Source organism: Phoxinus phoxinus (assembly GCF_949152265.1).
Source record: "Phoxinus phoxinus genome assembly, chromosome: 15".
Taxonomy (NCBI): domain Eukaryota; kingdom Metazoa; phylum Chordata; class Actinopteri; order Cypriniformes; family Leuciscidae; genus Phoxinus; species Phoxinus phoxinus.
Genome location: NC_136890.1, coordinates 32,596,636 through 32,623,291, shown reverse-complemented (window position 1 = coordinate 32,623,291; position 26,656 = coordinate 32,596,636). Strand labels below are relative to the sequence as shown.

General features: G+C 38.9%; 1 protein-coding gene across 6 annotated transcripts; it reads right to left on the bottom strand.

Moving 5' to 3' along the window:
* Positions 1-3,416: 3,416 nt before the first annotated feature.
* Positions 3,417-25,219, bottom strand: LOC307012059 (uncharacterized protein). Of its 6 annotated transcripts, none has more exons than XR_013800552.1 (7): positions 15,797-16,469; positions 15,579-15,691; positions 15,418-15,497; positions 15,232-15,335; positions 11,648-11,845; positions 10,474-10,623; positions 3,417-4,517 (listed from the first exon to the last, which is right to left on the bottom strand). XR_013800552.1 is itself a non-coding variant. In XM_079638299.1 (7 exons), exons 1-5 carry the CDS (start codon positions 25,163-25,165, stop codon positions 11,762-11,764), a joined length of 438 nt encoding a protein of 145 aa, XP_079494425.1. In that variant the 5' UTR covers positions 25,166-25,200; the 3' UTR covers positions 3,417-4,517; positions 10,474-10,623; positions 11,648-11,761. The 6 variants fall into 6 exon arrangements, 4 of the variants coding, with proteins under 4 accessions (XP_079494425.1, XP_079494423.1, XP_079494424.1 ...); XM_079638299.1 differs by lacking the exons at positions 15,579-15,691; positions 15,797-16,469 and adding exons at positions 19,704-19,858; positions 25,151-25,200; XM_079638297.1 differs by lacking the exons at positions 15,579-15,691; positions 15,797-16,469 and adding exons at positions 19,704-19,858; positions 25,109-25,184.
* Positions 25,220-26,656: the final 1,437 nt, after the last annotated feature.

Genomic DNA, 26,656 nt, shown 5'->3' with positions numbered 1-26,656 from the left:
TGTTAAAACACCACAAAGACAGCCATTTAGACTTAAAAGACACACATAAACAAAAAAGGAAAGGAGAAATATAAAAGAAGGGCGCAGAAATGAAAGTAGATGAAAAAGGAGGACGGGGAAGGGAAAATAAAAAGAGCACACGGCGCTCCGGGGGGAGGGTGGGGTTCGGAGAGGAGAGGAAGTCAATTATGCATTCTGAACCCTGGTCGATGTAGCCTCCGGGGACCTGGCTGCACACCTCAGGATCAGTAAATAATTGACAGATAATATTAATTGGCTGTGGATTAGTGAGCAAGTAGAGTATCGTGGCATTAATATTTGATCAGAAGATGATAGCGACTCCTGGCAGGGGCTGGGAGGGGCAGCTGGGCCTGGTTTGCTGATTAGGGCCCTGTAAAGGGAAGTGAGGTGGAGACGGAGCCTGTGCCATACAGACTACACTGCAAACATTATTCACTTGCTTGGTATTGTTGCATTGTTTTCCAGTACAAATATATATACATTTAGTATGCAGTAACTTGAGAAGCAAAGTTACTTAAGACTTAAAAAATATATATTTTGAGTGTCTCATGACTTCAGAAATCATTCTAAAATGCTGATTTGGTACACTCCAAAAAAATGCTGGGTTGTTTCAACCCAATTTTGGGTCAAATATGGACAAACCCAGCTGTTGGGTTAATTTTTTTTATTAAATGTTTAACCCAACGTTTGGGTTTGTCCATATTTGACCCAAAATTGGGTTGAAACAACCCAGCATTATCAATTATTAATAAGTTATTATTATTATTATTAATGTTTTTGCTGCTTAATATATATATATATATATTTTGTTTTTGTTTTGTTTTTTGGTAGCGACTTTTTTAACTAACAGCAAATAGCAATAGATTCTATTTATGCTAAGAGCGAAAAGCGACAGATTCTATTCACACCATGTAACAATAGCAGTATTTTCTTTGCAAAAGGTTAAGTGTAAATACTCGTAAAAATACATTAAAACGTTGTTGTACATTAAAAGGTATGCAATAATAACAGTGTAAATGATTATATTTAATAAAGTTTTGGATGGATGTCGCCTTATTGGGACAATAAAGCCCTCCCTACCCTAACCGACAAACACTGTATGATTAAACACTTTATTTCCACTTTTCGAATATTTTCTAGATTTGTATTGAAAATAAATGCCTTTCTCGATCTGATATGTGGAAAAGGGATGGGAAAAGGGAGTAGAGCGAATTCGGAAAAAGGCAGATTCGAACTCCGGTCGTTTTGCATCAAAAAATTCCACCACGCGTCTTACCGCTACACTATAGGCCCTATGCACAGCTGCACTACTTCCTGAACTTAAGCAGGCTCCTTTCCAAACTGATTAATCCAGGTGTGTCTGACCAACAACAATAATCCAACACACCTGGATTAATCAGTTTGGCCAATCCTGGCAGAGAGGATACAAAGGAGCCTGCATAAGTTCAGGAAGTAGTGCAGCTGTGCATAGGGCCTATTGCTACCATATAAATAATAAAGGCCTTTATTATGTATATCTATGATTGCTACTGTTGACAATCCATAATGTCATCCGTAATTTTGTCTGGCCCAATCAGACGTCAGTGGGCGGAGTTAGTGTAAATAGCCTCTGCCAACAAGCTGGGCTATTTGCACTTTAGTGTTAGTGTAAATATACACTCCGTAATTCTTTGATGAATATATAGTTAAAAAGAACAGCATTTATTTAAAATAGAAATCTTTACTGTCACTTTTGATCAATTTAAACATATTAGAATGATTTCTGAAGGATCATGTGACACTGAAGACTGGTTTAATGATGCTAAAAATATCTGCCAACGGGGTCAGAACAATAAACTGACAAATATTTTTCTTGTTCCCAGCACAAACTCACTTCTTTTTGATGAATGTTTCAGTTTGCTTCTCAAGTTGTGATTTAAGAATGTTTCTATATGTGTACTGGGAAACACGAGTAAGAAAATCCTTTTTTCCAGCGCATCACACACCAGCCCCCCCCCCTCCAGGATCTCAGGGATGGAGAAGCAGAGACAGCGCTGAGCATCAGACCAGCTCACCTCCCACAGGCAGCAAATTGCCAGCTGGATGATTTGAGATGAAGAAAAAGATATCAGACTGACTTTCAAACTACCTTTGCTTGTAGTTTCGGCATGACCGAAGGAGGTGCAGCGGCCCAAAACGTGTGCTGGTTTTCCAGAGTGGAAGTCCTCCAGCACACGGACACCCAGCCGCTGAACTCCTGAAGGCTAATTAAAGCGCTGGAAGGAGTGCGTCTGTGACAACACAATGAGGAAATAGTGGAGGGGGTGGGAGAGAAACACACTCGAGCCCCAGTCACAACAATACCCAGCTCTCCTTGCATCTACCATATGCTGTCATTTGTTCAGTCAAATCCCTTGAAAGTGACGGCGATTCCAGGCGGTTGGTGGCGTTTCCTCTGAGGCTTCGCCCCACAAGTCTGATCTAACGGTCCCCTGGGCCTCTCGCGCAAAGGTTTAGAGATGTCAGCTTTATGACGATCACATCACAGACCCAGCGAATATGCATAATCATAAGAGGGGATGTGTGCATGCCGTCCATGCAAACAAATAAATATTTCCTCATCATGCAATCAAATCACACGTTGCTGGTTTTGCATATGAAGAAGTACAGTACCGTTCAAAAGTTCGAGGATCTTTTAATGCTTTTGAAAGAAATCTCTTCTGCTCACCAAGGCTGCATTTATTTGATCAAAAATACAATAAAAACTGTAATATTGTGAAATATTATTACAATTTTCAAAAAAGTCAAAATGTAATTTACTCCTGTGATCAAAGCTGGATTTTCAGCATCAGTCTTCAGTGTCACATGATCCTTCAGAAATCAGTATAATATCATGATTTGCTACTCAATAAACATTTTGTAAGTGAGAATAAGATATATATTTTTAAACATTTAGCAATCTTCATCATTCCAAACTCTTGAAACCCGTAGTCTTAATTGATTATAAATCTATCGATCTGTAGAAAAAAAAAAAAAAAAACTGAAACTTCTGGTTATACAAAATATACAAAAAAAGTACAAAATAAACGCAGTTATGTTTTCAAAATCTCATCACTGGGAGACAAACAGCAGTGCATTTCACTCAAAATATTATATTTATGCATTTGATAGAAGTGACTCATATTGCATTCAACGTATACATTTGATTAGTTCATGCATTCTCAAACCCACGGCCTTAGCATTCCTCTAGCGCCATGCTTTACTGTTTGAGCTACAGGAATGCCGGACTAAATAATACGGACTAAAGTGACTGAGTAATTTTATTCCATCCTCTCTGAATAACTAATCCGAGTGGGTCTAACAGTCTCAGGCTTCAGCAGATCTGAACTCTGCGTGACACACGTTGCCTCAGCTGCATTTCAATTCAGGACATTTAATGGTCTCCTGGATGTCATACGAACTGAGAGACTTCGACATTTATTTGGGACTAACACACAAAGGAAAACCCTTGGAATTATGGGACATGAGTCTTTTTTTGTGCTTTTTTAGGAAAGTCAAAAACATGCCCTGAAACCATAATGAGGATATCCCAAGCTTTACACACAGCATCTAAAACTCAAAAGGCCATTTAAGGGTTTTGCATTTAACAGACGCTTTTTATCCGAAGCAAAGGAAGAAAAGCAAATCGCCAACAATAGTCCTAAGGTTTATTTCACAACTAGATTAGGAAGCAAGAGAAGAAGAGAAAGTAAATGCATCTTTTGAGATTTTCAATGGAGACCAAGACAAAACTACTGAGCGAGTGATACACCGCTGGCAAAGTTTCCACAGATAGACGTGCCAAGGCTGAACAGTCTTCTGTGGTGACGCCAAAACCAGAGATGAGCTAAACAGATCGTCTCAAGAGCAAGGCTTTTCCCCCTTCAATACTGAGTGGACAAACTGCACGATGATTCTCTCTCACCCATATCATCATTGTTTATGGCCATGTCGCATTAATATTCATGCACGTCAACCTGCATCAAACCCCTCGTCTACTCTACACAGATGTCTCTCATTTGGATGACACCTCGAGACACTGTCAATAATCAACAGCTGACGAGCGCGAGCCAAGCACTGATCTCCGAACAGCAGATCCAAATCCCAAACAAAGCCCCTGGTTTTGTGACAGATCTGGAGACAGATCTGCGAGACTTCAATTCCCCCGTCTCACGTTCACGTTCCCACAAGCCTCCGCCTCCGTCAAGTGCAGTTGTCAACACAAGGACACATGTTCTATGTTAGACCACTGTTTAACAGTGAGAGTCTGGTTTGGTAAAGAGCCGAGGCCACCGGTGACGGCTGAGGCCATCCAGGACAAAGGGATGGAGATGGGAATCTAAAGCAGACTGTGTAAGCGCTTTTGGGAAAGTCAAGCCCTGTAATCTCATTGCCTGATTTCATAGGGTTTAACCAGTCATTCCACTGAAAAAATGACCGCTGTGTTAATCCTGGATTGGGGCGCCAGGTCTCCAGTTCTGTGATGGGAAACAAGAAACAAGGCACACATTTAGAAACATGTTTGAGTCAATGGCAGGAAGACAGGAGCATGAAGAACTTGAAATGATTGAATGGGTGCATCAATACGTTTTGATTTTAAGAAAGGTCCTGTTTTCACATTTGGTATTAAAGATTTGCCACTGTAAAAAAAAAACTTAAAAAAGCAAATTACCTTGTTGCCTTAAAATTTTGAGTTCGTTGTAATTAAAAATTTGAGTTAATAGAATGAAGAAGAATGGTTTAATAAACAGAAACTCAAAATAGTATGTTATCTTCACACATTAGTTATAGAAGTTGATTTGACAAAAGATAAAAAGTTGTGATAACAAATCATGAAAATATTTTTTTATAGTGTAGGTGTATGACTTTCTTTTTTCAGCCAAACATAATCAGATTTCCATTAAAAATATCCTGGCTCTTCCAAGCTTTATAATGGGAGTGAATGGTACCTTGTTTTTTGAAGCCCAATAAGTGCATCCATCCATCATAAAAGTAATCCATACGGCGCCAGTGGATTAATAAAGGCCTTCTGAAGCAAAGCCATGCGTTTTTGTAAGAAAAATATTAATTTATAAACTTTATAAACAAAACTATAATCACTGGCTTTTGGTAACGGCCAAAGTCAAGACCTCTGACCCGACGCATGACGAGTGACCTCTGACCCGACGCATGACATAGGATGTAGAGTAGCGTAAGCTAAGATGAGAGTAGCGGTCAAAACAAACAGGGCTGGGCTCAAAAAACTCAAGCTCCTCCCACATTTCTCTTTAAATATTCTCGTTTTAGACTTCTAATCCGTGACCGGTGTTTTGTTTTGCTCTATCCTCTGCGTTCATCAATATGCCACGCGGGTCAGAGGTCACTCTCACTTAATATTCAACAATATTATTGACCTGCCTGCATCGACACCATTATATGAAAACTGAACTGAACAATGACATCCCTGTTTTCTCCAGAGCGGCTAAATATATATCAATTAACTGGATTAATAACTTTTTTACAACAAAAATGAACCATCCCTGAACTTACTTAAGCTGGACTGTGGAGATATTTTCTTCTAGATCTGCTATACAGTTATCACAGTAAAGCTGCTTTGAAACAATCTATATTGTAAAAAGCGCTATATAAATAAAGGTGTCTTGACTAGACTCTTCCGCCGGACTTGTGTACGGCCGTTACCGGAAGCCAGTGATTATACTTTATACATTTATGAATATGGATATTTTTCTTACTGAAGCATGGCTTCGCTTCAGAAGGCCTTTATTAACCCCTGGCGCCTAAGTTATGGATTACTTTTATGATGGATGGATACGCTTATTGGGCTTCAAAAAACAAGGTACCATTCACTCCCATTATAAAGCTTGGAAGAGCCAGGATTTTAAAAAAAATATATAACTCTGATTGTGTTCGGCTGAAAGAAGAATGTCATATACAAATACTGGACGGCTTGAGGGCGAGTAAATTATGGGATCATTTTATCTTCGCTTAAAATGCTATCCCTTTAACTTCGGAAAAACTTTACAATAAAACATTTGTTAACATTAGTTAACTGCATTAGTTACCCTGAACTACCAGTGTAAAAAAGCGTAAAAAAAAATAATTTCTACATTTACTAATACTTTATTAAAATCAAAAGTCACATCTGTTAATATTATTTCATGGACTTGAGCTAACATGAACTAACATTAGTTTTATTTTTAATCATTGTAACAAAGATTAATAAATACTATAACACATGTAACGCTTGTTAATGTTCATTACTGATGGAAGTGTTACCTTAACATCTGTCCATTTGATCTGATTAGAATCGGACAGCAATAAATAGATATAAATGGGAACCAAAATGCTTAGGAAAACTTGTGAGCAATAATTCAATAAAATCACTTAGAGGTTTTACATTTTGCAAGAAATGCATACTTGCAAAAAAATCATATTCTTTTGTATTTTTGTTTTGTTTTCCATTTAAAATACATAAAAATCTTTAGTTCAAGACAAGCGACTCTATAAAATATTAAGACTTGTTTTCACAGACTGTATTGTGTACATATATATAAGTGTATTTGGCCTTTTTATCCCACTTGTTGTTGAACTTGTTTATACTTAAAACAAGGAGGAAAGCCTTCAAAACTGCAGGACAAAATACATTTATGCATTTAGCAGACTTACAAAATAGGAACAAAAGCACTTAATCAAAAACACACTTATATTCAAGATACAAACTATAAAAGCAACTCTTAATATTTTATTCAGTGTTGCTGCAAAATAAAAAAATAACTGTTGTTTCAAGGATTTACATATTTAAAGTAATGAAACAAATTCTACGGTGCAGTCATTTGTTGTTGTTGCAATGCGTCATGAGAAGCACATGCAAAGTTCAGTTAATGCAGGTACTCAATTTAAATGAGCGTTCTGCTTAGACATGTTCAAAGTGGGATAAAAATTGAATTTGCCTGTGGACATTTGCTTTATCATGTGACTAATGTATAGAAATCAGTGCCCCTCGAAATCACAGATGATGTTAAAACCAGAAATAAAATGATATTATCCAGTATAGTAATTCTGATATTAGATTAAGTTTCCATAACAAGCTTCCTCAAAGATCTTTTCCTTCACTGCAAAACTTTCAATTTATCCTCCCACGACTTTCCAAGACACACACACACACACACACACACACACACACACACACACACACACACACACACACACACACACACACACACACACACACACACACACACACACACACACACACACACACACACACACACACACACACACACACACACACACACACACACACACACACACACACACACACACACACACACACACACACACACACACACACACACACACACACACAGACACACAGACACACACACAAATATAAATGAAAGAAACAAAAACATATTAAACTCTCTTAATGAGAGAAGGTAAGTGATGGAAACAGCTCTTTAGAATAACACACTTTGAACACTTCATACGGCAGCATCCACGTTTTGCCATTAGTGTTCAGGAGTAGAGGACTGACAGCTCATTTCACTGGAAGCTATGCTTTAACAATGTCAGTGATTAATACAGAAAGCCCATTCTCTGAAATGGCTCTTTAAATCTCAATTTCCTCTATAATATAACTTACTGCCAAGGATCATTATGAGTCATTTCGGAGCCACTCGAACCCGTTTGAAGTAAACATCATTAGGCAAACGTCTCCGTGAGTCTGATTACAGAACATCCTTCCATTAAGAGAAGGAGCTGGAACCTGCCCTAAGTGGAGATTTAGTTATGGACGTTGTCTTAGAAATTACAAAAAGCACAGTTACATAGTCGCAATAAAATAACTAGGATATTTGAAAAATAGAGACAAATTAGAGGGTTGCTGAAAGAAAAAGCTCTTTGAGTAATACTATTTTCTCCCTGGAGGATCTTTCTGCTTTTAGTTAATGGAAAGCCATGATACTATAACACACATACACGAGTCAACAACAGCAAACCCACTGTATAGACCGTATGCGCCGGAGAAACAAGCACGCAGCCATCTTTAAAAATATTGTATTTGAACTTCCGTTTTTGCGGTCGCTCTGTATATCTCTACGGCATCGCTGTCGAAGAATAATTATCTGGTGAAGTGGATTAACTTATTGTAAAGTTAACAAAAGTTATCACGAGGATTGTAATGTTTAAAGCAGATGTCTTAACAAATGTCAGTAGACCGGGAAGATTTTAAACTTCATTAAAATTCATAAAGTTCATTCATAAATACGCAAGATCACTGTGAAAATACAGACCGGGGGCCGGTTTCACAAAGAGAGACTTTGACTATGGCTTAGATATAGTAGATAGTCAGACTTCAGATAGACATCTAAATCAGACCGTTTCACAAAGCACTTAAGACTTTGACTATCTTAAGTAGGACTACACTGCAATGCATTCTGGGTAAAATAAGACACTTTTCAAAACAAAAAACATGGCGGATCGAGTAAGCGCATCCAACCACTCAGTGCAGTTTGAGTAAGGTGTCTAATTTTTTTGGTCTAAATTAAGACCAGTCAGTCTTTATTTTTGTGAAACAGTCTAACTTGCATTAGACTAGTCTATGAGCAGATTTTAGACTTGTCTAACACTATAGACCTTTCTAAAATAGCTTTGTGAAACCGGTCCCGGAAGACAAAAGACTACGAGCGCAGCGCTGAAAAGGGGCGGGGCTACAGAAGCTCTTAGAAGAAAAGGTTCTGTATAATAGAACCTTCAACGGTTCTGTCAAGCGCTTCATAGATATAAAGGTTCTTTATTGGCATCGAAGGTTCCATGAAGAACCCTTCCATTGCGCAAAAAGTTTTTTTGTAGTGGAAATAGATTATTAAATTGCAGGTATGGGGCCCTATTTTAGCGATCTGAAACGCAAGTAGCAAACGTGAAACGCAAGTAACTTTGTGGCCGGATCCCGGACGCAAATCTAAAATGTGTTGGTCTGAAGTCGCTTCATTATTCATAGGTGTGGTTTGGGCGTAACGTGAAATAAACCAATCAGAGCGTCCTCTCATATTCCCTTCAAGAGTCGGCGCGCTTGTTCCATGGCGGATCTCTATTATAACGGCGGGTTTGCTAGGCGCACGCAACTTACATGATGGTAAAGGTGATTTCACAGTCTTCAGAATTTAGTTTCCAGGTTCTTGACGGACAACCCATTGTGTCAGATGTCCTTATATACCAATGTGTCTTGCCACTATTGATCAAACTGGTTTGATCCGTCATTACTACAATTAGCCGGAATAATTTGGGTAAATGTGTAAGCTAGATTTGATTTATGCCTATTTTGCCAAAGTATCGTCAAGTTATGTTTACCACAGGCTTTATTTTACTCATAAATTGAAAAATCTCAAAAGAACCAGCGGCGAATTAGACTTTCTAGACTTATGTCAGAACTAGGGTTCTGACATAATACCTGCACCCCTCTATTAATAACTATAATAATCTAAATAAGCTTTTTCCACTATTAAAAGCTTTAGTCGAGTGGAAAGATTCCATGGATGTTCATGGAAGCATCAGAGGCCTGGTTTACAGCTGGTATTAAGATGCGTTTTGGTGGACCGGATCACAAGTGGACGACTCTAAATACAGGTGTAAACAGGGGTTAAAACGTTTTGAGCTTGTCCACTTTCCACCACTTCCAGAGGTAGTCGAAAACACATTAGACCGGATTACTTTTGTAGTGTAAACGCTCATGTGGTCGAATGTGTTCGAACAGCCACAAAAGACCGTCTTTCACTTTAAAATGAAAATTCTGTCATCATATACTCACCCTCAAGTTGTTTCAAACCTGTATGAATTTCTTTCTTCTGCTGAACACAAAGGAAGATATTTTGAAAAATGTCAGTAACCAAACAGTTAACTGTTTTTCCTACTATGGAAGTCAATGGGACCAGTTAACTGTTTGGTTACTGACATTCTTCAAAATATCTTCCTTTGTGTTCAGCAGAAGAAAACTGGGAAGTGAACTATCCCTTTAATACCAGGTGTAAACAGAGGCTAAAAGAGTGTAGAAACTTTTAGGTGTTGCCATCATGGGATCATTTCATGTATTTCGTTTTAATTAATTAACTTTGTTTTAATTCTTTTTTACATTTTATGAATTAAACAACCCGTAAACATACTTTATCACAAAAAAAGAAAGAAAGAAATAACCCGTTAAACACGAAAGTAATGCAATCATTGAAGACATTTCTCCTTATAAACATAAGAACTCTAGGGTTCTATTTAGAACCCCATTGAATCTTTCTAGGAGTGTATTCCGTTACCATGGGAAACACACAACAAACAAAGCAATAAGAAGTCAAAGTTTAAAAATGACGACACAACTTTCCCCTTTATCAGTTCGTCCTCATATTTTCTTTTACACTGGACACCAAGATGGAAGGAAGTCCTGTATACCTGTTTTTTCTACAAGTCCATGGATACTAGAAGGGATGTGTTCTTGATCCGGCTTTATCCTTTGAGCTGGAGGGGGTGAAGCCAGCCAAAGTCCAAACTACACAAATTGAGACAACCAGATGACATCCCTGATCCATCCATGAGATGAACCTGCAAGTACACAGAACTTTGTTTCAGTGTCCTTTCTTACAGATACACAACACAATTTACAGGTCTAACTGCTGGAAGGTCAAACTACACACTATGTCAGATTTGTGAATGAATCCTCCTTTTGAGTTGGTTCTTTTAAATGATTCAGTTGAATTGATTCACAAAACATTCACAAGACACTCAATATGTGAGGTAATCCGTAAGGTAAACATGTTGACAAGAAAACATCTTATCTGAGAGCATGAAACTCATGGATGAACTAATAATAAATAAATAAATAATTATATAAACTGAAATATATATATATAATCTTAGTATTTTTGCCTTATTTTCCAGTCTAAATATCTAAAGATTCTTATATCAAGATACATTTAATGAGAAGCAAAATGACTGAAGATATTAAGTCTTGTTTTCTGTTTTTTGTAAAAAAAATTAAAAAAAAAAAGAGTTTAAGATTAACACAAGAACACATATCTGCCAATAGGGTCAAAAATGTATCTTAATTCAAAAGGAAAGCAAAAGTTGTTTTTCTGACGACTCTGGCAGATATTTGTTCTTGTTTTAAGCATAAACTTCAGTTTTTCATAAACCAAGTCTTAATTATCTTCAGTCATTTGCTTCTCAAGTCAATGCATCTTGATTTCAAAATGTTGAGATATTTGAGCTGGAAAACAAGACAGAAATACTGAGTAAGGAAATATTTGGAAACTTTGTATTGCTATATATGAATTGTGCATTTTTTTTTACATGAATTGTCCAAATCTCAAAATTAATCAGCTCTCCTATAACTCCATTATAAACTTAATTTCAATCTGTGCCATGTCTTCCCAAAATGCACTTATTTATAGGGTGAGCATTTTTTAATCATTGCAATAAATAAATAATTAACTTTAATTCATGCTAATCATCATCACTTTACATTCTTGTGCGTACATAATTCATTTACTTATAATATTGCAAACATGGTGTTACAATAGCTGGTTAAAATCCAGCACTGTAAAGATCCAGTAGACACTGACTAAACTTTTAAAGTCTGTGGGAAATGTTCCTGGCTGTCTGGAGATTGCGGTCCACTCCACACGTGGGCTTTGAGCGTGTTTTTCTGTGCGCACTGCATCCAGTGCCTCTGTGTGTTGCACTACACAGTCCCAGTGCGCTGGTTTCCAAGCAACACATGTACACAGGGAGCGTCGTCCGTTGGCGTCTCTGAACTGTGTGGAAACTGTAGGATGAAGTGAAGAAGGCAGGGTGACAGCAGCTCGAGTTTCAAACAGAAAATTATTAAACTGACTGTGAAAACGGAAACTTGCAGCTGGCCAACGCAGTGCATCGCATTTCACTGCATAATTTTTTTTTTTTTTTTAATTTACTCAGTATTTGTATCTTGTTTTCCAGTACAGATAAAAATTCTTGAATCAAGACGTATTTACTTGACGCAAAATTACTTAATGTACCCCTGTAGACAAAAATTATCTCCACCAAAATGACATTTAAATGTTTTTCCTTGAAAAAAAAAATGCTACATGCCTTAAAATAGCTTGAATGTAACTCGACACCCTTGCCTCATTTAGTATACACGGTTCTATGAATATGCAGATGAGCCCCGCCTCCACTCACTCACAGATCCTCTCGTTGACGATCACACGTTTATCTGATTGGTTACTACAAGGTAGTTTGTGACGTCAGAAACACCAGCGAATTCAAACCGTGTTTTTGAGACTGTCTTTGGTTCACTGCAGTTTTAAGCAGAAAACACTCAGCAATGCTGTCGACTTATGAACTTACACATGGTTTGTCTTTAAAACATATTAAAAACACCAGATAGACATTTAAACAACATTAAAAGCTTGATTTTCACCACAGGGGGACTTAATGATATTAAGCGTTTAGTGAAAAAAGATCAAATTGAAGTGTGTTTATGCTTGAAACAAGACAAAAATATGCCATTGAGGTAAGAAAAATAATCCCTTTTGTATTACGTTTTATTTTCTTACCCCACTTACAGAGATTTTGTCTTGTTTTAAGAACAATTGTTTTTGTTGATTTTTAAGTGATTTTCAAATTTTTTAATTTTTGCTTCTCAAGTACACGGTTTCAGCAGGATTTATGAACTTTAATTTTAAGACGAAATATAAAGACCTTTTTAAGACCAAGTAATTGAAGGGAACACAACTTATAATGACAATATGGCCTCTACCGTAAATGTAATTTTTTTTTTTTTGCAAAACTGAAACAATTATTGTAAAACAGGACAAAAATGGATTTTCATTAAAATTTATTTATTTATTTGCAATGCATGCAACATTTCAAGCATTTAAGACTTTCTGCTCTGATTTAAGAACTTTTTAAGGCCTTACTTTGAGTAAGGGTGAATTAAGACCTTTTTAAAGGAGAACTCCGGTCAATTTTAACATTGAGCTCAATTTTTAGTAAACTTGGAGTGCTGTCAATACAGAGACCAACGACAAAAATCGGTGTTGCCTACACTGTGTTATCCTCTTTTTAAAATTGGCAAGTTTTAAACCTGCTTTTATCTTCTTAACATCCTTGATGTGTCATTACAAGTGCCAATACTTGTATTGTATTTCCAATGGAAAACAAGACAAAAAATACTAAGTAAACACGAAACAAGACACGGTTGCAACACAGAGCAACACCGTAGAAGTCACTCACAAAACACTGCGCATGGTGTGTTTTCATTCAACTGATTTTCCTAAGCCATCTCTTTAGACACAAGCAGACTGGAGCTGACAAGCTAGCGCCGTGTCAATCACACCGGAGGATGTTCTCTCGGCTTGTTTTCTTCCTGCTCTGATCCTCGGGGAGTTTGCACTAACCAGCATGGCCCTGGGCTTCCTTTCAGGGGCTGAGGGCCTGGAGTGCTGCTGCTGTTTTGCAACAGAGACCATACAAAACCATACAGAGCTGGACCGAATTACCAAGTCAACACTGAAGAGTGCTTCTGTTTGGAGTACAGCTCCAAATCTGGGATTCTGCGGCTCAATCCAATTAACCGCGGCATGACAAGCACTAATTTAAAAACAAATGCGAAACAAAAGCAAACAAATACAAAACAGAGGGAAAAAGTAAAGAAAGAAATCATGCCACTAATCTGGAGTTAATGTGCATTAAAGCAATATTCTGTGTTAAGTGCAATAAAGCTCAATGAGCAGCAGCTGTGACGTGCTGTCGATCACCAAAAGTCATTTCAACTCGTTTCTCAGTTTGTAAAAACAAATTAAACGTTTGCAGTAATAACTTCTACAGTGTTTTAAAGTCATCGCATGTGTTCACATATAAACGCTTGACAACTATCCATAAAGTCTGTTTACATTAAATCAAGTACATCAATAACACATGCAAGTTCATCCACATAGAAAAAGGATAACACTTTAGGGTCTCACTATTAACTAGTTGCTTATTAGCATGCAAATTTCTAGAATATTGTCTGTTTATAACTTATAAAGCACATATTAATGCCTTATTCAGCATGAACATATAGACATACTCTGCATCCCTTAATCCGATTCAATACCTAAACTTAATAATGACCTTACTAACTATTAATAAGCAGGTATTAGGAGTTTATTGAGGCAAAAGTTGCAGTTAATAGTGAGAATGGGACCCTAATAAAGCGTGACATGAGAAAGTCGTCTAAAAGTTTGATTCTTGTAACTCACGTAAATGTTATAACAAGAATTGTTTTTTAAATATCCCAGTGCAATCACTGCAAAAAAAACTTTCCAGTACAAATATCTAAACATTCTTAAGATACATTTACTTTAGAAGCAATAACACTTAAGATTTAAAATCTTGGTCAAACTTAAGTGTGTTTTACTTAAAACTAAAAAATATTTTTTTTTTACTGAAAAATATTGTTTCCCCTTTAAATTAAGTTGATTTTTCTTTGGATATTTAGTCTTTTTAAGCACAGACTAAAATTTTTCAGTCATTTAGCTTCTCAAGTACTGTAAATGTATCTTATTCTTAATGTATGAATTTGAGCTATTTTTAAATGGAAAACAAGACAAAAATACAAAAAAAGTTTTGCCCTTCAAGTTCTCCAAATGTGTCACAGAGGAACGAGTGAAAATGATTGTCCATGTTAATCAACAGCACGTCTCAGATGCTGTTGACAGAACTGAAGTATTTAACCCAGAATATTCCTTTAAAGCAGAGATCAGTCCCCTTAAACAGTCATGTTAAGACATTGGCTGCAATGACAGGCTAAATCTCAGAAGACAGAGCAACACTCGGAGCTAATTAACCCATTAGACTCAAACATGTTTCCCAACATGCACTTGAGATCAGTTCCTATCAGAGTTTGCCAGCGGAGAGGCCCTTTGAAACGGAGCCTCTCAACTCTTCTGAAGAGCGTCCCAGACGGTTCCTTTGGTATTTTCTAATAAAAAACATCAACGTTTCCTGTGCATGAACGTCAGTATGTAAACCACCGGGTTCCCACTTCTTCCTGGTGGTCATTTAAATAAGAGGGTGACCTAAAAAAGAGCCGGCGTGAGTCATGAAGACGTGGGAGAGGAAAGCATGACTAAGATGACTGAACAATATCAACCACAGATGAAAGTGTCTCGGCTTTTTATTCGTTACCTCAAACAGACTCCAGTCTGGAACGGACCTCAGCAAACACCTCCAGAGTGAAAAGCCACAAACCACGCAACAGATCTGAGCTTTAACAGCTTTCCTTAATTGCACTAAAATGACAGAATGTGTGAAATAAGACAACAGAAATGCAATTAAAATAAGACTTAGTTCAGCCAAAAATCTTTCACTTACCCCAAAGCATTGCTGAAGGATGTTCATGCTGCTCTTTTCCATGCAATAAAAGCAAAGACTGATCAAGGGCTGTCAAGTTGCTAAAAGACAAAAAAAAAGCACCATAAAAGGTCTGAACATGCCGTAGCACATGAAATTTGAAAGTGGAAAAATAACCTTACATTTCAGTTCTCTTGTTAATTTGAACGTGTTACTTTCCATTTCTTCATGTAATTATTTGTGACATTTACTAGCAACTTCTGAGTTGGTTTATATTCTTCAAGTGGTATTATGCCTGTGTGAGTTCAGCAATAAGATCATTACAGATCACACTGTACAACATGGGTCTAATAAACTTGGGTGTGACATGTACTGTGTGTAGACTGTAAGATGAGGATACCTATTGGTTTGTAGGCTAAGACGCAAGTTAGTATAGAAGAATAAAATGTCATCATGTGCTAGTGGTGAACAAACAGAGCAAGATGAATCGCACTTTGGCAATTGGGCTTCTTATGTGCGCTGAAAAAAAGAGGAAAGAGGAGAATATGGACGCAGTCATGGCTAGGGAAAAGAGGCCAACTTGGCATGAATTTTGCAAATGGAGCTTGAGTCAAGTCATCTTCATTTATATAGCGCTTTTAACAATGTAGATTGTTTCAAAGCTGCTTTACAGTGATAAACGGATAATTTAAGGTAACAGAGATTGTTTTGGCTTTATAGCGGTTCTTGAATAAAGATATTTTCCAGCTAAAGTTAGTTTTGATTGATTCACTTCAGTCGCAACGATCATTAGTTATTAAATTAGAGACCGCTAAGACGACACCGTTCTCTCTACACAGACTTTAAACGTGAACCTGTGAGAAATGCTGATGACGCTCACGTGCGCATTAAGAATTAATTCTATAGTTATGCGCGTTTGAATATATGTGCGCAGGTTTGTAATTCCCTACAAACCAAGCCTTAACAAACTACTTGTCTGGCCTTAAACATTTTTAGACAGAATTTTATCACTTCGGGGTAGATACGCGAAACCAAAATTTTTCCCACAACACTTTATCTGTAGAGTGGTAAAGGGATCCTCCATAGGGAGAGGCTAGTTGTGACTTCAGCACTGCGTTGACATCGGGTCCAGGCGAAGGTCCTTCGTCAGATCTGGATATGGCCTGGATCCGGCAGGCTGCGGGAAAACCTCGGGATAAACAAAGACACTAAAATTAGCGTATTTGAGGTAACTAGCTACTTGAGGTAAGTAGTTTTAAGTGTTAGTTAGCACCATGTCACGTTGATCAAAACCATTTTAGACACCTTTTTTTGGTCATTTTTAAAGCTTATCAGATGCTTGGGATAGGAACAAATTATGGATAAGAACATGACACATATTTGTTTATCATAGAAGATATTTTGAAGGTTCTGGAGTCAGTTGATAGGCTCTAATGACTTCCATAGTATTTTTTCCCCCATACTATGGAAGTCAATGGGATCCAACAACTGTTTGGTCACCCGTATTCTTCAAAACATCTTCTTTTGTGTTCAGCAGAAGAAAGTCTTACAGGTTTGGAACAACTTGACGGTGAGTAAACGATGACAGCATTTTTGGGTGAACTATCCCTTTAAGAGCAAGGCATGGCCCTTTTTCTGCAGATGCTCTAAAGATCCTGACGCTAGTTTTTTGTTTGTAAGACTATTCAGGTCAGTCTTGCCACGGGCGCCCCCCTTGGGCCTCACTAAACTGCGCTACATCAGGTGCCTTGGTGCAGGCTTTTTGTGTGTGTGTGTGTGTGTGTGTGTGTGGAAGTACCTGGACTGAACATGCCAGTTTCTATAAATGTTTGTAAGAGAAAAAAACCTGACAGGTAAAAAGGGCTTTTGATGGGATAAGGAGGACAGTGAGAAAGGGAGGCAGGCGTGCGTATGTGAACTGTGGTGCCAGGCCCCTGGTCACAATCGCACAGATTTGCATTCCACTCTAACAGGATATTGCCCAAAGTCCCCCTGAGGAGCTTAGTCGTCGTGTTGGACCTTAACTCCCAGTGTGCACCACATCTCTCTCTCTCTCACACACACACACACACACACACACACACACACACACACACACACACACACACACACACACACACACACACACACACACACACACACACACACACACACACACACACGAATAGACACTTTTTCTCTCTCTCCTTCCCTTTTCTTTCTCTCACAGCTTAATCCCCTCTGTCTCCTTTCTTTCTTTTAGCTCTTTCAGTTTAACTCTCACACTCTTCATCATCTCAGCTGCTCAGCCCTCCACTCGTCTTCTCGCGGTCCCCTCAAACATTTAATTAGCTTATTGGCATACATCACTTATCTTACTTGTGTTTACCTTAATTTTAAATCAGACGCACAGAAAAGTTATAAGCATACCTATTTTGACATTTGGGCAGTAAATAGGCGATTTCAAAAAATATAGTTTGTTTATATTCTTCAAATGGTTACTTGTGTAATGAAAAATGCCATGCATGCTATATTGCTTTCAACTAAATTAGCATTTCCTGGAGGAAACAGCAGTGCTTGCAAGGCAGCAAAAATAAATGCAAAGGTGTGGCATTAACACTAGGCTTTGAGCATTTTAAATTACTTTAGCAACAGAAATATGGAATATTATGGCATGCACTTTTTCTTTTTAATCAATGATTCATCCCAAATATTAGTATTAAATTCAAAATTTTAATTTATACCATCTATTAGTCAACGTTCACCTGTGTGTAGCATATGAATGCAACACACACTTCAAGCGCACCTATAGTTTAAGGTAAGCTTACCAAAAACAGACAGCACAGACTGAAATGATGTACAACACAAAGTTTAAATCATGTTTAGCAGCTTTTAATAGCAAAATAATGTAATACTAAAAAGGTTTAAAACCTATTTAACCAAAATGGAATATCAATACAGCGCTACCTTAAAACATTATATGAAGAGAATTCACAGAATATTGATATATTGTTGTATATGCTCAATTGTTTTGAGATTCAGAGATTGTCTAGTTTAACCAATATTTAAAGTTTAATCTTATAGTGTAAAGATATTCTGATAATAAAAAAGAGTGTTACACTAAGTCAACATTTGTTTTCAAACCCAACATGGGTATTAAACGAGGAAAAACAATATACACGCCATAAAGGCAACATTCAGTCTTCCGTCATGAAGGAAATGTGATTCAGAGGCTGCAGTCAATGTTTTTACGAGTTTTAATTCTATATACCGCCTTCCCTGCCACAAAACCAGCCCCCACGCAGCTAGTTGAGAAACAAAAACTCTCTGTCCTATTCTCACACACACACACACACACACACACACACACACACACACACACACACACACACACACACACACACACACACACACACACACACACGCACACGCACAAACTCACTCTGTCTTTGTCTCAAACACAGAGCATCTGGTCTTGGGTAGGGCAGCATATGTTTTAATTTTGATTGACTCACCTGTCACCTATACTGCCCTCCTCATTGTTACCCCCTCACACACACACACACACACACACATCCCCCCTTTTTTGCTCCCCGTAAAATACCTCTCCATTCCCCCCCTCCATCCTGCCAAACGCAGGCCATTAACCATTTCCTACGAGCTGCTGGTAAAAGGAAGGAAACAGCATGCCAGGCTTTCACACAACACGCGGCGCTAGGAAAGTTGTGCGCCCTTGAAGTCCAGCGAGCTGGGGTAAAAGTCATGCTAATTGACGGGCGAGCTTAATTCAAATGAGCCCGTAACTAAAATCGGACTAGAAAGAGTGGGGCGACCTGCGATAGGGCGAAACTTTCTAAACCTTTCAATCGGCCCGCCGTCAAACCACTTTGATGTGCTCGACGCTTTTCATCAGTTTCCTCTCCGCGTATGAAAAAGGCATTTCAAGTACAAAGGCTAGTGAGCACATTTGTAATTTGTCTCCTCTTTCGAGAACAAATGGATGTGGCAAAAACCATTTTGCCTTGTTCTGGAAAAAAGAGAGAGATCTGAATGAAAGTGCATATGAAAGGTGCGAGGCAGGAGAGAGCGGACAGAAAGAGAAGAGAGGGGGGGGCATGATCTCAGCCTGATTTTTCACTCAAGTCAAACCCTATTTCACATCAGGCTGTTGTAACACCTCGTCCGTGAGCCCTTCGAGAGAGACGGACATAAATGAGGAGGGTAGAGAGGTGAAAAAACAGGGGGTGATCGAGAATAAAGGTCCAAATCCTTGACTGTGAAAACTGTGGCACCGGGGAAGTGTATGAACGCCTTGTTTGGCTAATAACCTGGAGTCTTGTAAAATGTGAATGAGGGAGTCCTCGGAGCTTATAATTTCACACCCGTGAGGCAGAGGAGATGAGTGTGAATTGAAGGAGAACAGATCCACGGTGACGGTTCCCCAGCCCGTCACACCGGGAGGAGAAGGCAAGGCCGCTGACTCCTAGAATAAAAAAAAGAGGTCTGGATCAGTCATCAAAACCCATACTGAGAGATGCAGCAGTCACAGTTTACCATGAACCACGCGCTAATTTCATTCAGAGATAACCACTGAGACAAGCGTATTTACTTCCACCTGCAGATACCAATCACACATGGGATCTGTGTCACAATCGGTGTCATTTTGACCCAAGCATATTGGTAAAACTATACCTGTATGAATATTTTAAGTTCACTACAGTAAATATCCTTATACTCCCGCACACCATCGGTACTTGCAAATTAATATAATTTTTTTTTTATTATCAACGTTTCGGTCTCACGACCTTCATCAAGCATTTTCATCAAGTTCACTACAGTAAAATGGATATCAAAATATCATATTTTTTTGTATCATTTTTTTCTTCGCACATCATTGTAAACATACACTCTAAATATAAACATACAAACCCAGCCGTTGGGTTACATTTTTTAATTAAAAATGTTAACCCGATGGCTGGGTTCGTCCATATTTTACCCAAATTTGGGTTGAAACAACCCAGCATTTTTTAGAGTGTAACAATGGATAAAAGTTGGGGCTAATGTGTTTACTTGAACCTACAGATATCAATCCCACATGTAATCTGTGTCTGAAGCTCTACATTTATACATTTTCTAATTAATTCGATATTTTCAACTTCAACACTTTCGGCTTCCAATTATGGTTCGATATAGCACAAAATGCAGATCATGTCAATGTCCAATTGCATGTGTAACTGTCTGCCAGGTCTATCGTTCATCTTTAAAGCTGAAGTGTGCAATTTCATCAGTGTTTCCCAGATTTATGAGCTGGAACAACTAAAAACAACTTCTAAAATTGATTTCTCCGAGCAACAATTGGCGCGAGTCAGTTTGTCTGTCCAATGACGTGTTTGGGGGAAACCTGTATGAAAACAGGCATTATCTTTGCAATTACAATAGGTGACAAAAAATAAAAAAGGAGCAGTGTAAGCATGTGTGTGTATGCACTGAATTGCTGAGGTAGCTTTAACGATCATCATCTCCCTAATGATTAAAAGAAGGCTTGCCGTCAATATCTTAATCTGCATTTTTGAACCATATCCCCCCCAAAAGAAAACTTCAATATCTTTTTGATCTTGCTCTGTTTTAATTGTGCCCCTGTATAAAAGGTATAAACAGACAGCTTTCGCTCTACACGTTAATGGGTATTTGCAGGAGAGAGAGGGTGTGTGTGCATGTGTGTGTGTGTGTGCGCTCCTCACCGCGGCAACCAGTGCTCTCAGAGGAGAACACTGCTGTAATTATAAAAGGAACAAAGCACTGGAGACTAAAAACACATGAAAGGAAAAGAAAACATACAAGCCAATCAAGGCTCTCACAAACACGCTCTCTCATGCACAAACACACACACTGATACACACATATTCACTCTTAGCTCTGCGCTTTGTCCGGCAAACTTACATTACAAGCTTGTAATGATGCTTTATCAATCACAAAATGGCATTCAGAACAAATACATATCTATATTTAAGGTACATTAGAACAGATCCTTAATTGATTGATCTAGTACACGAGAACCGATCAGACAGCCCTCTTAAACTGTCTTCTCCCAGAGGAAACGATAAAACCCTAAAAGCAGGAAGGAAGTCATGAAAGGAACAGGTCTGGATGAGGTGGGGTCACTATGACACACTCACACACACACTGATTTTAGTCAGAGATTCAATGAACAACTACCTGGGTGTTTTCAACCACATTATTTGCCCATATTAAAGAGAGAGTTCATGCCAAAATTTTAATTTTGCCATTCTTTGCTTACGTTCCTGTTGTTCCAAACCTGTTTGACTTTATTTCTACTGTGAAGCAAAACAGATTTTGTTCAAACAATGAAAGTCAATGGAGTCCAGGGTTGTTTAGACACCAGCGTTTTTTCCAAAATATCTTCTTTCATGATGAAGGATGGCAGAATTTACATTTTTGAGTGAAGTTTCTTTTAAAGCCTCAAAAAAAGAAAGGTTGAAACCAAACTGGAAATTTAGTACGATTGATGAACGTTTTAGTGTATTTATGATACTAACATATTGAGACTATTTTAAGCTCACTAGAGTAAAATGTATTTTAATGTATTCAATTTTGCATGCAAAGGGGGCGTTTTTTTCCATGCACCATTGTAAACGTAGCGATATCACACGTCGGGGCTAACAGCAATGTTTTGTGTCTTTACCAGCTATGTTATGACTCCCTTGATGTTTTACAAGTGACATTTGGGTGTTGTGTGTTTGTGGGGGTTTCTGGAACGTTATATTCAAAGAACACTAAAACCGTTTTAAGTGTGCAAGATACAGGCGTACGCGGAAAACAGGCTTTTGACTTGAGTTCATGGTTTGGCATTGGCCAGATCGTCCCTGCGCCATCCACTTTAAAACCACGATCAAACGCCTAAACTATAAAATCCTCTAAAGAGAGAAACACAAACGGCGTCAGCTGTTCCCTCACCTCTCATGCACATGTGCTGCATGTACAGTGATGCGCCCAGCAGTCGCGCATGTCTTCGTCTTCACAACATGTCATCTGTCAGTCAGCCTTGTACGGCAGAGCGGCACAAAGAAAACTCAATCAGCCGCGGGAGCCTCTTTTTGTCTGCCAATTCTGGAACTTTCATGCTCCTTATTTGTCAGGTCAAAGGTTAAATTGCTGACCCTCCCTCTCACCCCCCCCCCCCCCTCCTCCCCCTCCTCTCCTCTCCGCAGCAAAAGCTCTATCTACAGAATCCCCATATTTACATGGATTAGACTTCTTTCACGCTGAAGAAAGAAATCTGGTTCATAGTCAAAGCGGCCCACATCGCCGGAGTGGCCACGTTATTCACCGCCGGACAATGACCATATTGTGGGGATCTGAAAGAGGAGGGGGGTTGGAGGGGAGTGCCCCGCTTTTGGCCCGAGCTGGAGCGGAGAAGCCGCCCCCCTCCAACCCCCTTCCCTTTTCGTCCACGGCAAAGTCCTGCGCTTGTGCCACTAGGCTCACAGGGGCAAAACCCCATCCGCTCTCCTGACAAGAGCAAACAAAGCCTGCCCACTGTGAACTAGATGAAGATGTCAAAAGCTTTTAGGCTGGTGGGTGGAAGGGGGGGTGGGGTGGTGGTAAGACAAGGTTTAAACCAACAAAACCAGAGAAAAGGCCCTTTTCACTCCCATGGATAAATCCCACTAAGTCTACGTTTCCACATCAGCTTTACTTTCCCCCGACAACAATCCAGCGACTCAATAAAATGATCAAGAACAAATAAGCGAGGCCTTCGAGAGGACGGGGCCACCGGTTTAGCAAATAGACCATGCCGAGCTAATCAGAGGAGAACAGAGGAGCTGATACCATATAGACATTTGGGAAATTTACACAACATTAGCATTCTCATCTAATCCTCCATGACGTCCTGAGCTGAAACTTCTACAGGAGACCAAACTGTGCAGGACAGGGTCAAACTTCTGGGAGATGCTCTCTGCAGAAGTTGGAAAGACATCATTAGTATCAAGCACGTCACTTTGTTGGTGGAGTTATTTATAACAAAACGAGCTCAAGTTTCAGAAAGATGCTCACGTTAGAAGCGAGCGTAGCATGTCACTATCATTTTCCTACATAACTTGTTTACTCGCTTTATATGTAACCACACACACACACACACAAACTACGCACAGGCGCTTTCACACTCTGTTTCTCCAGTGGTGTTGAGAACAAATGAGAGCTGTAAGATGTTAATTAGTGTTTCCTCCTGTTCGGCGGGCCAGGGGTCTGAATGAAGAGGTCAACACTATCTGTGCACCTAAAGCTCAGACAAAGACAGAACACATTGTCTTTGACCAGCCAAGGCTTAGCACTGTTGTCGGAGAGAGAGAGGGAGCGGGCACATGTATGCTCTGGAATATTTTTGCAATTAAACACGGCTCTGTCCTTTTTTTTTTTTTTGAAAGAAATCAAAACTGCTCGCCATCTCCTCCAAATTTCCTCTCAGTTGTAAATGGAGTCACTTGCTGTGATTTTAAAGACAGAATGCTTAAACACAGTCTTTTTACAGCATGTTAGGACTGGATGTGAGCATTTTATGGATGTCAAAGATCAAACACTATTCATCTACTTCGGATCCAGAATCCTGGATCTGGATAACAGTGACATTAGCACGCATGTTTTTTTTTTTGTAAGTGTTTACTTTTAAACACAGCTTTCTCTCCCAGGCCAACCAATACTGGGAAGTAGGAAGTATTTAAAGCGCAAAGCCTTGTCCCTTTTGAGGACCCACCATATAAAGCAGACCAGAGTGGAGACTATGGCCCATTCAGATGTTAATACATACACCATTCCACTGACTCTGATTAACTCCATGTGAGTTAATAGTTGCCCTGTTAACAAAGAGTTATCCTCCCATTCAAGTCGGCGGTATGTTTAGGAGGAGAAAAGCAAGGAGAGGGAACTTGTAGTGAACCTTTACAGTACAAGCCCCTTCAGGATATAATACAAGCTCCGTCTCCTCTGGCTAATCCAGCCCGCAGATGCTGGAAAGAAGCTCACTGCTCTTACAGGGACAAATAGTCAGAGAAAGGATGGAGGCAAACAAAAGAAATGTTCTCTTTTTTCCCCCGGGGTCTAAACTGAGCCAGAGGTTCTCCAAAAGTGTGGGACAAAACCGAGAGAACAGGCTAAAAGCTTATGTTGCTTTGGAAAGCTCTTTCGGTGCATGTTTATCCTCATGAATAATGATTGGAAGAACAAACTTAAAAGTTTTCAAAGCATCTCTCTTGGCTTTGTCCAGCATATTGCGGTCTGAGTTTTAGGATATTTAAGTTGCAAAACATTCAATAAGACTCCAGGTAATTATTGATGTTTTTAAAGATCACAGTAGACTTACTTTAGTCATATCCATTAATGAATGGGCATAACCCCACTTTAGTTCAATTGGGATGTTTATCTACTACAGGTGTTACATATTTCAGAAATTCAGACCAGAAGTCCATGCTCACCATCTCTCTTAATTAATGTACACCCTATCCGCTTAAACCTCAGTTTCCTCAGTTTTTTTAGCCTCAGACTGACAAGTTAATATTAGATGTTGAAGGCAGTGGCAATCTCGAGCTAATCTATAATCAATTCCAAATGGTGTGAGTGTATAATGAGACATCCGTTAATGGGCACGAGCAGAATGGTCACTATATCCTACATCTAATTGGTTTGGTTGCCATGCCCTCAGCGTTTAAAACATTACCTTTTTGAAGTTTGGATGTTTATAATGGCTTTTGAGACTCACTTTCTGAGGCGACATCTCAAAACGGACGTTGATCTCGCGCTCCTCGGCTGTTCACGAGCTGACGTATGTAATCACACACCTTAAATATCGCGATACCTGGGGAATGAACTAGAACCTCACTTTTTCACTTTTAATTAGTCTGCGCATTTGAAAGAGACAGATGCTTTATTTCGATGTAGTCTACATACACACAATCAAAGTGTCTATTTTAAGTGCAATAATTAGGCTATCTACACTTTCACTGTGAACTCTTAGCTATGCGTGCAAACCCTTTTATTAGCAGTAAATGCCAATAAAGCTGATGTGTAGGTCTACTATCTCTGAATCGGCTTAATCTCATTTAGACAAATTATTCTTTGATCTTGCTCTGTGTCAATGCAATCTTTTAAAGCCTGGATGTCAGAACATGAGGAAACCAGTCGCAACAATATTTGGTCGGCAGAGAAAGAGAGAGAGAGAGAGAGAGAGAGAGAGAGACAGAGAGAGAGAGAGAGAGAGAGAGAGAGAGAGAGAGAGAGAGAGAGAGAGAGAGAGAGAGAGAGAGAGAGAGAGAGAGAGAGAGAGAGAGAGAGAGAGACGCTCATCTCTCCCTATAATGCACTGTCTAATTAACAGGACTACAGAAACACTCGAGCGACGACCTCCTTCAACACGTCTATTTTTTCACGTATCAAATGATTTTCATCAATTACGCCTGCATTATTTTATTTTTTCAACTAAAGGGTGCATATACAGGTTAATAATAGCCTAATAATAATAGCCTAATAATCAGTAGGCCTATAAATATGAAAGATAATGTTACTGTTGTGTCTCTAATTAAAAGTCAATCTGAATTTAATTGTCTCCGTTTTTCAAATAAAATAAAAGAGCTTTGCACGAGACATGCAAATATAATACTCGGGCAATAGTCCAGCAGAAATAATCGTTCCTCTCGTCCATCTTGAACTCAGCATCAGTCCTGTGTCCCCAGTTTCCGTTCTCACACCTCATCGGAAGAATCTGATTCAGACAGAAGGTAAAGGGCAAACCTTGAACTCATTAACAGGTTAAAAGAAGGGCCACGAAACAGCACTATCCATCCACTTTTAATTCAGAGCAGAGAGAACGCGAACACAAGACATTGTCGACAGATCACAACATTATGGTCCATTTTAGTCATGTCTCGTGCGTTGAGTCTAGTTGTGCAAAATGCATTTCTTTTACTTTTAACTTATTTGTCTAATTTATCTCATTTTTATACGGTGTCCTTTCATAAAAAATATAGGCCTACTATATTTTTTTTTTTTTCAGCCCAGATTCCACGGATAAAAGATTAACGATCCGTTCACCGGGAGTGAGTCGGTATAGGCAGTGTTGCTCTATTCGTTCGTGGCGAAAGCCCCAAATCTCAGCACAGAAATATCTGTGGTTTGATCAGAGCTGGATAGAATTATCACGGGGAGAGATACAAAGGCGGCAGACAAAACGCGCTCGGTTTCCCTGGTGTTTGAGTACAAACCATATTAA

Excerpts from the sequence above, each read along its gene's own strand:
- LOC307012059 (XM_079638296.1), bottom strand. The coding sequence starts at position 25,165 with ATGTCGCCTCAGAAAGTGAGTCTCAAAAGCCATTATAAACATCCAAAC. Across the intron at positions 19,859-25,108 it reads AACATCCAAACTTCAAAAAG|GAGTCAGCGGCCTTGCCTTC; the intron begins GTAATGTTTTAA and ends TTTTTATTCTAG. Across the intron at positions 15,498-19,703 it reads CACATTTTACAAGACTCCAG|CAACTTGACAGCCCTTGATC; the intron begins GTTATTAGCCAA and ends TTTGTCTTTTAG.